The sequence below is a fragment of the Urocitellus parryii genome, chromosome 13 (genome assembly GCF_045843805.1).
Source record: "Urocitellus parryii isolate mUroPar1 chromosome 13, mUroPar1.hap1, whole genome shotgun sequence".
NCBI lineage: Eukaryota > Metazoa > Chordata > Mammalia > Rodentia > Sciuridae > Urocitellus > Urocitellus parryii.
Genome location: NC_135543.1, coordinates 16,500,478 through 16,511,746, shown reverse-complemented (window position 1 = coordinate 16,511,746; position 11,269 = coordinate 16,500,478). Strand labels below are relative to the sequence as shown.

Sequence of the window (11,269 nt, the reverse complement as noted above, 5' to 3'; positions counted from 1 at the left end):
CTCTTCTTACTTATTTGCCACCATTACGAGGAGAACAGAACACCACCTTGGCTTCAAGATCCTGGGTAGAGAGAGGCTCACGGTCTTTTTCAACCATCTTTGGCGAGGCCTTGCTTCCTTCCACTCGAGTAAGTTGCGGCTTGGGGCCATGGAAAGGACTGGGTGAGAGTCTGAAATGTCGTTTGAAAAAAAAAAAAAAAAGCAGCCCTCCCTCCGGCCCCTCACCACCACCACCACCCGCTCTGCTCTCCGGGGCGAAGCTGCGAGGCGGCAGCCCGTAGGGGCGAGACTTGGCAGGTCTGCGGGGCGCCTCTCCGCCGCCGCGGGGCTCGGGCTCGGCAGCGGCCGGGCGTCGGCGCCCGCCGGCCGCGGGGCTTCGCGCTCCCGCCGCCGCCTGGCTCCCGAGTCTCCCTTCCCCCACGCCCCCTCCCCCTCGCCCGCGCTCCCTTTTGTTCGCTCGCCGCCCGGGCCGAGCCGCCGCCGCCGCCGCCCGGGCCCGCACCCCCAGCCGTAGGCCCCGGCGTGGCGGGCCGGCCGCCGCCGCCGCCGCGCGGCCTAGAGCGCGGCGCCCGGGGAGGCGCGGGGCCGGCCGGGCGCACGGCGAGGCCGCGGCGGCGGCCCGGGAGCCCGGCAGCCGGGGCGGCGGCGAGGCCGCTGCACCGCACACGCACACTCAGACCCCGGCTGCGGGAATGCGGATGACACGCCCGTAACATGGAAGCCGCCGCCGCCGCCGCTCCGACGACAGCAGCCGCCGCCACAGCAGCAGCAGCCGCCGGCGGCGCCGCGCGGAACAAAGGTCATCCGAGCTGCGGCCCAGACGCCCGGGCTTGACCGCTGCGAAGGCCAACCCCGGGCCGGGGGTGGGTGTGCGCCTCTGCGGCGGGGGCGACCAGGGGGCGGCCGGGGAGAGCCAGGGGCGCGGGTGGGCGCCGGGAGAGGCGGGGGAGCCGCCCCTCGTGCCACCCCAGCGGGTCGGGGTGAGCGCGCGAGGCTCAGGCCCCTGGGCCTGACTGCAGTGGCCTGTCCCACCCTCGCCCTAGGGACAGCTGGCCTTCGCGCCCCGCCAGCTTCCTTGGGGGGCCGAGGAAGGGCCGGTTTTGCTAGGCCCCACCGGCTCAGAGAGGGGGCCACGTGAGCGCGGGCGCTCCCCCCACCTACCCAGCGCTGGCTGTGCCCAGATGATTTTTCCAAGGCCTCTGTGTCCCCTCTCCCCCACTGCCCCTTCATTGGCTCCCCCCACCCTCCTTAGACATCCCCAGAGTTCTACCCTGAGGTGAAGGGATTTGGACTTCTCCCCCCAGGTGCTTGAAAGAAGAGAAGGTTGGAGGAGGAGGAGGAGACTGGGGGGGCTGCTGGTGATGGTGACAGGGCTGGGAGAGAGAGGAGAGGGACGGAAGGGAGGAGGGGGCTGGGTGGGGTGGGGGTGACAGGCAGAGAGGAGCCTGGTCAACAAGCCAGCACCACTCTGCTAGGAGGCCAGGCCGGCTCCTGCAGCCGACGCATCCTGTGTGAGGAGACACACATAGATTGCTTTCTTGGGGGCTCTTTGTCAGCCACCAACACAGAGAACACACACTGACACACACGTACACAAAGATCTGAGCCAGGTTGTGGGAGGTAAGTGGGGGAAGGAGAAGGAGGGGGAAACAGTGTCTGCGGTGGGCTTGGGGTGAAGGGGAGGGGGAAAGAGCCCTCAGGGGCTCTGGGGGGCTTGTGAGGTGAGCATTTCCAAGGCTGTGTGCTTGTGTGGTGCGGGGGGACACACGATGACCTTCCCCTCCTCAGGAAGACCTAAAAGGGAGAGGCAACCCCCAGCGAGATCCCCCCTGTGCTGATGATTTTCAGGGACTTGTTGGCAACTCAGCGAGGGTTGCCATAGCTTTTTTATGTAGGGTGACCAGAACCGGCTGAAACTGGTTTGAGGCAGATCAGCTCCTGAACACAATGCAGTCACTGAGCTACTACAGTAGGATAGCAGCTTCCTCCCTTCATGGCAGCCAAAAGCAGAGGAGCTTGCAGGAAGGTGCCATCCCAACACAGTATGTGAATGCACACTTAGACACCACACAGCACTGGTACGTGACTAATGGAGCCCTAAAAGATCCTGTGTAGAGACGATGGAAAAAAAAGGTGCAGGTTTGCAGGGTCTGAGATTACTTGGGCTTTTCCTGCCTTTTTCTTTTGCTTAAGGGATGGACAAGGAGCTGAGATTTATGACCCTTATTAAAGAAAAAAAATGTGCCTTGCTAGGGTGGGGACACTTGGTTTGTGCAGTCTCTTCTCTGTGTTTTTAACAAAACAAAACCAGAGTGAACTGATGGATTTGTAATGGTAGTTTGTTTGTTGCTGGAGAATGCTACTTTGCATGCCTTTTTTCTCTTGCAGGGTATGTTCTGTTTTGTGCTTTTCCTTTTAGAAGCTACTAAAGGGTGTTGGGGATACTTCTGACTATTATGAAGGCCAAAAGGTAACAATATTGTTCTAGGAAATGAGCATAAATGCCTTCCAGTGATGCTGTTAGCCATACATGCTGTCTTTTTTTTTTCCTTGTAGGCCTGTTGACTGGGGCTGCTTTTAACCCTTTCATATTTGCAGAGAATGCAACCGAGTGACAGTAATTGAGCACTGGTCCAAAGTCTTACCAAAAGGTCAAGGTTCACAAGGTGAGATGTGCTGTTTTGAGCATGAATTTAAATATTAATTTACAGGTCCATTCAAACACAGACTGACAGTGGACTGGTACCCTGGAGATAAAATGGGGTTCATGGTGGAGAAGAAATACTCTTAATGTTATCCACATTTGATGGGATCCGAGTGACTTTTTGATGGTATTGCTATCAAGGTGAAATCTGAATGCCTTCATTAAATCTCGTGTGCCCTGGGCATTTGGAACAATCAGGCCTGGAAAGAGGCAAGTTTAGAGAATGGTAGGCGGCAGGGCCTTGTGGAGAATGCGCTGTTTTGCATTAGACTGAAGCAGTACACATGTAGCATTTTCCTGATGATGATAAGAAAAGGAAGGGCTTCACCAAATCGAGGCAGCCTGGCTACCTTTCTAGGATTTGAGGAGCCTGGAGGTAGATTCTCCTTTTGTTCATTCATCACCTTTCTTTTACCATGCTCTCAGTGTTAACCTGAAAGATTTTTCACTCCGAGTCAAGTGGTGGAATGTCTTATTGATTTTGGGGGCTGTCTACGGTGAGTTCGCCATTGGATTATTTGTGGCATACATTTTAATGTGGAATACTAATGCAAGACCAGGGGGAGACCGGGTAGTCTGGCTTCATCTGTGCAAAGATGCCTGTTAACTCTCAGCTCTACTGGAATGGGTGGTGGAAAATGTCTCATGCCTTAAAAGATTGCAGTTAGATTTGAGCTGGCATTTTCATGCACCTTCCCAAACCAGAGGTGGGAGAGGAGGGGAGAGGAGAGGAGAGGAGAGAGCAGTAAGGAGTGTAGCAAAGAGAAGAACAAAGGCTGTGAGGGGAACACTAAACATTTTGCCTTGGGGTTCCTTGTGAAAAGAACTGCAACTTCCCCAAACAGGAAACCAGTCGCTCCAGAGTTGGATCCGACATGATCTCAGCAACAGAACTGGTTCTGCCTTTCGGCTGGTCTGGTAAAAGTACAGTCAAGAGGAGCCCATAGGAGACATTGCAAATACATTTCTCCCTCATTTTGAAGTGGGTATCTCGTTCCTCTCTGTGTTCAGCAGAGCAGTATTTTCAGAAATGCCGAGAATCTTAGAATTGGTTAAGTTGTGTGCTGGCAGTTGGTGGGCAGCATATCTGCAGTGAGGGTGTTCAGTATGCAAGGGTTTTTATTGTTGAAATGTTTTTCATTTGGCTGCACAACATTGCCTGTCTGATAAAACTGGCAAAAGGGGAAACAGGAGTGCATGGTTAGCTTGGAATACTTTATGCAGTATTTAATACAGATAAATGTAATCTCGGACAGATATACCAGCAAATAGCTTACACGATGGAACAAAATTCTTTGCAAATCACTGTGCTAAAATTGGTTTTCAGTTCTACCTCATTTTCGACTGCCAGAGGTTCTGTGGATGACTGTGGCAGAAATATGCTTGCAAAGCAGATCCGAATCCATGTTGCATGATATGCTGTTCCTGCGTTTCTGGTGCCAACTAAAACTCAGATGGCTAATATGATAAACCTTAATTAGCTTAATACAATAAGCTGTTTTATCATTTAGTCCTTCATTCCTGTCTTTCTGGAGTCAGTGATTTTTATTTAACTTTGACAGCTCACTCCTTGTAGTGGCTGTTTCTTGAGAATATATTTAAAAAACCTTTTTTGGGCACTGCATGTCGTGGAATGTTCTGGTTTACTCTCTTGGTGGTTTTTAGCTTTGTTCCTCCCCTCCCCCCAGAAGTCTCCTGAAAATAGCATTTGTTTTGCATTTAGGCCAGTCTTTCCAGCTGCAAATGCTGCTTAAGGTTGGAGAGCTGGTTCTCCAGGGCAGTGATCATGAGCTCATCATGGACGGGGCTTGCCTCAGGTGTTGATCTCAGGCTGGGGTATAACAACCTAGCAGGCCCAGGCCTCCAGGGAGAGGTTCCCAGCGTGCTTTGGAGAATATGTAAGGGCATGTTCCTTCCTGGGAGAGCCAGGAGGGAACACCCAGGCACCCACACTGGGGGCGGGGCCTGTGCTGGAGCTGGAGCCCAAGCCTGATGCCTGGTTGGGGTTGCCTGCGGCAGTCTCCCAGGAGGACCTTTGGGCCATCTCCTTGCAGCAGGGCTGTGTGGGGTGGGCCCAGCCATACACTGGAAAAAATGTGTAACTGGGTGTTGAATCCTTGATTATTTTTATCATCTGCCTGAAATTTAGAGTCACATTTTCCAAGTTAAAGAACACTGGATCCAGGACTTTTAGAACTCTCAGCTAACCTGGTTCAGGAACACTGTCTCTCTTCCTCATTCAGACTCCCCACCCCCAGTCATTTTTAAGGGAGGTCTAGGAAGGAGGAACCAGCATGTAAGTGGAATTTTTTTGCTCCTACCTTTGCTTGGACGGTTGGAATGTTAGAATCTGTGTTCTCTACCCCCCTCTATTTCTTCCCTTGAACTGCACTCCGGGGCTTTGCTCTGGAGTGCAGTTTGTCTGCAGGTTTTGAGCAACCTTTCCCATGTTCTTGGTAGACCGCCACCTCACAGCACACAGCTGAGGCGGAGGTTGCCTTTGATGAGGAACCTTATAAAGGATGCCAGTGCAAGGGAAACCGAAAAGATCTGCAATACATTAGGGGTGGCGCCTTCCTCATCCCTTGAGATCCCTTCCTAATCCTGTATTGCAGGATGAGAACAGCAGCAGCCGTGATGGACCTTACAGAAATCCACACCTTTGTGTTAATTATATTTTAGGGATGATCTTTAACCAAGTCATGATTGAAGAGTTAACTCTTACTAGGCATGGTGGCACATGCCTGTAATCCCAGCTGTTCCAGAGGCCAAGGCAGGAGGATTGCAAGTTCAAGGCCAGCCTGGGCAATCTATTGAGATCCTGTCCCAAAACAATAATTTTTAAAAAGTGATGGGGATGTAGCTCAGTGGTAGAGCACTTGCCTAGTATGCTCTAGTGAGGCCCTGGGTTCAGTCCCCAGTGTACTTAAAAAAAAAAAAAAAAAAAAAAGAAAAAGAAAAGAATAAACTTTAAAATTTTAATTTACATACAGTGAAATCCATTAACTCTTTGGGTTTTGACATGTATGGAATTATGTATGTACCACTGCAATCAATGCAAAATCATTCCATCACACCAAAATTTCCTTCTGTTGCCCACCCATTTGTAACCAGACTTCTTCCACTTCTGTTCCTGCAATCATTGTTCTCTGTCCCCATTGTTTGGTCTTTTCCAGAATGTCATACAAATAGCTTCTTTGACTTAGCAAGATGCATTTTGATTGCCGAGTAGCGTTCCACTGTATGGATATACCACAGTATATTTATCCACTCAGTGGTTGAAGGATATCAGAGTTGTTTCCAGTTTTTGGTGATTGTGGGGGGGGGGGGAAGCAGCTGTTGTAAACATTTGTGCATAGGTTTTCATGTTAACATCGTTTGCTTTTTGCTTTTTTGAGACTAGGTCTTACTATATTGCCTAAGCTGGTCTTGAAGTCCCTGAGCTCAGGTGCTCCTCCTGCCTCAGACTGCTGAGCATGAAAATAGTTTCTTTTTCTTTTCTTTTCTATTTTTTTTTCCAGTGTGGGGATATTGAACCCAGAGCTTTGCACATGCTAGGCAGCTAGGCAATTGCTCTACCACTGAGCTATATCCTAGCCACACGCATAGTTTCTCTTTCTCTTCTGTAAATACTTGGTTGGGTCATATGGTATAGACATAAGAGAGAGGTTTGGATGAAAATAAATTCAGCTCATCATAACTCACAGAAAAGATCTGGCCTTGACAGCTGTAGTTAAGATTTCTAAGAGATGGTGGTAAACATTAAAGACATTCAGGAGATGATCCTGAGAGAACACTCTTTAATAGGATGACATGCTTTATAACCCTGAACTAATCGGAATTAGCCAAAAGTGGAAACACAAAACTCCAAGTGGTAAAATATCCTTTATTTCCTCCAGCAATTGTTTTTAATCTCTTCAGAAACACTTGGCAGTTTAATTTCTACATTTGTCTTTAGGTTCCATAAAATACAACTCAATAATAGAGTTGAAATTTTGGAAAGTGATTCCAGAGATTTTTGTTGAGATCTTGGTTGTGTGTAAACAACTACTTAATTATAATTTGATTTAGACTACAGCTAAAATATTGGTGGCATTCTAAAATTTGAAGTCATTGTTGTGCTTTGATACCTTGTAAGGAAGTAAAAATATTTAGGCACTATCAAGGCAATGAAGAGGGGAGATTTGAAAGGAAATAAAACAACTTTTAGCATCAAGAAGAGCAAATAGAGGTGCTGGTGGCATAGAGCAAGGAGGGAAGCAGCAATGTTAATTTGAGGATGCTTTCATCCATTTAACAGACGCTTCCTGAGTGTTTACTGAGCACCAAGCATTGGTTAGGTCTTGGGAATACAAAGGGAAAAGGAACAATAGAGAAAAATCTAGTGTGGGAAGTAACCTACAGATAGTAATGTGAATGGCAGTCCAGTGCCAAGGGTCAGGGGAGGACCTCTGAAGAAGCTGCTTCTCAGCTGAACCAGGCAGGACCAGTGAGACCAGCAAGGCCACAGCTCTGGGAATAATATGCTGGGCAGAGCATGTGAGTGGAGGGAGTAGCCATCGGGAGGGAAGGGCTTAGTCTACCAGTTGGGTTTGGGTCCCACAGTCAGTGCATCTGGGAGGCAGTCAAGGGACAGACTGAAGAAGGTTTTTATGTACAGCCCCTTCGATTGTGGATTTCTTTATATAGCTAGTATTGGCAGGAGGACATCCTTCATCACAAAGATCCTGTGGCAGCACATTGGAAGATGGAGTGGAGGCTGTAGAGGCTCGAGGCAGGGAAGTGAGATGAGGGGACCACTGCAGGAGTTTGGGAGAGAGAAACCACAGAGATCTGGGGTGTTGCTTGTGGGGTAGGTTTTGGCTGCACAAGGGGCCAGGGTACCCAACTAGATGTTGGGAGTGATGGGAGAAGGAGGGATGGAGGATGCTGCCAAGGTATCTCCTGTGGTTATTTGGCAGCTGGTCCTTTCTATGAGATGGCAGGGTGAGAAGGCAGAAGAGACTGGAGAATGGAGGTGGGAGGGGATGAATGTGGTGAGTTCAGATTTGGATTTATTGCCCCTGGAGGCACCCTTTGCCTCCAGGCTCTTCGGTCTGGGATTCAGTAGTGTTGTTTGGTCTAGAGGTTTAGGTTTGAGCCCTGTAGTATCCCCTAATCCATGGGAACAGGTTCTGAGACTTTTGGTGAGTACCTGAAACCTTGCAATGACTGAACCCTACCTGTGCTATTTTTTTCCCTATACATGCATAACTGTGGAAAATTTAATTTGTAAATTAGGCAGAGTAAGATATTAACAGTAACAAAAGACAGCAATTATAATATACTAATATAAATTATGTTAAATTTAATGTTTTGTGGGGGATCCTGGGGATTGAAATGCTAAGGGATGGTTTACCACTAAGCTATACCCCCAGCCCTTTTTATCTTTTATTTTGAGACAGGGTCTCACTAAGTTTATGAGGCTGGTCTTGAACTTGCTGTCCTCCTGCCTTAGCTTCCTGAGTAACTGGGATTACAGGCCTGTTGGTACAGGTTCCACCATGCCTGGCTATTAATTACCTCTGGAATTTTCCATTTAATGTTTTCAGACTGCTGTTGACCTCGGGTAACTGAAACCTTGGAAAGTAAAGTCACAGATAAGGGAAGACTGCTGTGGTGAGCTATAATTAGCAAAGGACAGAGATGATAGAAGAAAGGTGTAAAAAAGGATTGAGTTTGGGGTCCCCTAAAATAATGGCTTATATAGTAAAAACCCATACATGAAGAGGGATGGGTAGTTGAAGAACTTAAATTGCATGCTTCAGAAAGTTGGGGGAGGGCTAGGAGTGTGGCTCAGTTGTAGAGTGTTTTTCTAGCATGTGCAAAGCTCTAGGTTTTATTCCCAGCCTGGCACACACATACAAAAGCAATTTGGAGGACAGAACATTTTCAGAAAGGTAGAAAATGTTGTTAGTAGCTAGCACCTGTATGTGGCAGCCCTTCACTTAGGCTATCTCGTTAATTCTGGAACAGGGGAAGGAGCTGTGTATTATTATCCACATGGTACCAGTGGGGGGAAACTGAGGCAGAGACACTGGCCAAGGTCTTTTAGGTCATGCCTGGTAGTGGAGGCAGGATTTGCTCATGCTTCGTTTCACTGGGTGGTTCTGTCTTGGGGAGCCTGGAAGGTGGTTTAGAGGTGTGGCAACCTGGAGCAGGAGCCCATAGGGCAAAGCATTGCCAAGCAGCAGAGGCACTGCCAACAATGGCACACAGATTGGTTGAGGACTGCCCTGTGAGAATGTGTATTGGGGAAATGGTCGGCACGCCTGTAATCCCAGCACTTCGGAGACTGAGGCAGGAGGACTGCAAGTTCAAAGCAGCTGCAGCAACTTAACAAGGCCCTAAGCAACTTATCGAGACCCTGTCTCAAAATAAAAAGGGCTGGGGATGTAGCTCAGTGGTTAAGTGCCTCCGGGTTCTTGAGGTACACTAAGGGCCTTCATAGTTAGCCAGCTTTTCTTGACCGTGGTTAGCACAGACAGAAGAGAATCTGTTATTGGCACCAGAGACGTCTCTAGAAATAGCACATTGAAAAGTCTTAAACAATTTTGCCGGGCACTAGGGTGAGTATACAAATTGAAAGGGAGAAGGCTAGAGAAATGCTTTGGTTTCACATTCTCGTTGAAAAGGAGAAAAGCGAAGTAAATTGAAAGTGCTGAGAAAAATCCAACAATAAACAAACATAGTTTAAAGAATTCTTTGAAATCATTTCCTCCAGGCAGGAAGTTCTAAATTCTGGTGTTTTAGAATGAACAGTGAGAGCAGATTCTGTTTAATCTACATCTGGAGACAGAAAAATAAGTAATTTTAGACAAATTCCTTGTGGTTTCTTAGCTGCCCCACATATTCCCTACTAAAGAGCCTTTCCTCCATGGGCTCAAGGGATGGAAAATGCCGGTTTTGTATGGTTTCCTTTTCAGTTATCATAACTTTACATAATTAGAGCTTCCAGGCATCTGGACTCATCCATAGGGATCTAAAGATAACCGGGGTGTTGTAGTTCTTGACTGTTCTCATCATCAGCCTTTCTTTGTGGGATACAAACTCCTTTCGGAAGCTGATTCTTGGGGCTGGTAATGGGTATTGATTTTATAATTTTCTTCTGTGAGGAACAGATTCTTTCTAGGGATCTGAATAGTAAGAAATAGGTTGTTGAACAACTTAACAGGTCAGAAAATTAAAAGCCTTCTATTTTAAAGGAGCATGTAGCTGAAATGCTTCAGATATTTATGATCTCCTCCTCATTTTCTGCAGTGAGCCTGAATGGGGCAGGGGGACAGGTCATTAACAGCAGTCTGAGCTGGAGCCCAGCATCTGGACTTGTGGTCCAGTGTGGCCACCATCATGGCTTTTTCTTGCCTTCCAGCATTTATCATATGTGCTTTGGTGGTATATAATCCTATTCATATTTATAATCCTTTTATCTGATGAGCCTGAAAGCATGAGTTAATCAAATTAAGACTCACCTTTAATTAATAAGCTGATCCTTAACAGTTTTACTGATTTTACATAGCAGGAACAGGAGAGGAAGTTGGAGAACTGATTATTCTTAGTGTTCTAGTTAAATCTGTGTGATAAGGCCATGGAGATTTCCAAATGCCATTCCCAGGTCTCAGTGACATCAATCTGTTTGCTTAACCCTCAATGTTATAAACCTGTGCTCTGCTGCTTACTAGCACTGAGACCTGGAGCAAGCTTCTTAAATTCCAAACCATACTTTTCTTAAGGATTTGAGGATTAAATACATACACAGTGCTTTGCAGAGTGTATGCTAATATATCCTTTCTAAAATTGTAGCTGTCATTCTGTGTTTCTTGGCCTGCATGTTTTAGGAGAATGACTTGTCTTTTTTTCCCTGTCTTGGAGAGTATTGTCTCCTGTCCTGGTTTAACCTTATTTGTGAGCAGTGTTTGTTTTTGACCATGAAAATACATAGAAGGTATGTCTCCTGTCTCTCTGTAGGACTTCAGATATAGCTGCCCAAAATCTGGTTAAAAGTGGGTGAAATCTAGGCAAGAAGGCAGTATACATGTCCCAACTTGACGGTGCTTTCATTCAGTTGAAAATCTTTTTTTTTTTTTTTTTAAAAGAGAGAGTGAGAAAGGAGAGAGAGAGAGAGAATTTTTAATATTTATTTTTTTAGTTCTCGGCGGACACAACATCTTTGTTGGTATGTGGTGCTGAGGATCAAACCCGGGTTGCACGCATGCCAGACAAGCGCGCTACCGCTTGAGCCACATCCCCAGCCCCTCAGTTGAAAATCTTGCCTAAACTTTTTTATTATTATCTTGTACTTCAACTGTTTTGGTTTCCAGAAAAATTCAGCCCAATCAATGCCTGACTGTAGTCAAGGTTTTCTATTGATATAATTTTATATTGATCAAAGTTTAAGACAAAACTTGTCTGTGAAAATATGACAGGTTAGCAAAAGCCATCCCCAGTGCTTTCTTCCCATGTGATATGACAATGACTAGATGTTTATGTCCTGCACTCTGGGCTTGGGGGTAATGGGGGGTTGAG

General features: G+C 47.4%; 1 protein-coding gene across 10 annotated transcripts in view; it reads left to right on the top strand.

Moving 5' to 3' along the window:
• The first annotated feature begins 624 nt into the window (after positions 1–624).
• The window catches only part of Znf532 (zinc finger protein 532), a 105,610-nt gene continuing 94,965 nt past the window's right edge, over positions 625–11,269 (top strand). For 4 of the 10 annotated variants that reach the window (XM_026393178.2, XM_026393187.2, XM_026393185.2 and 1 more), the window contains exons 1-3: positions 625–863; positions 2,389–2,470; positions 2,599–2,666. In XM_026393178.2, coding sequence (XP_026248963.2) covers positions 2,457–2,470; positions 2,599–2,666 — 82 coding nt within the window. In that variant the 5' untranslated portion in view covers positions 625–863; positions 2,389–2,456. Of the gene's footprint in view, positions 864–1,439; positions 1,621–2,388; positions 2,471–2,556; positions 2,667–11,269 lie in introns of those variants that run through there. The other 6 variants (XM_077792374.1, XM_026393183.2, XM_026393180.2 and 3 more) reach the window with 4 other exon arrangements.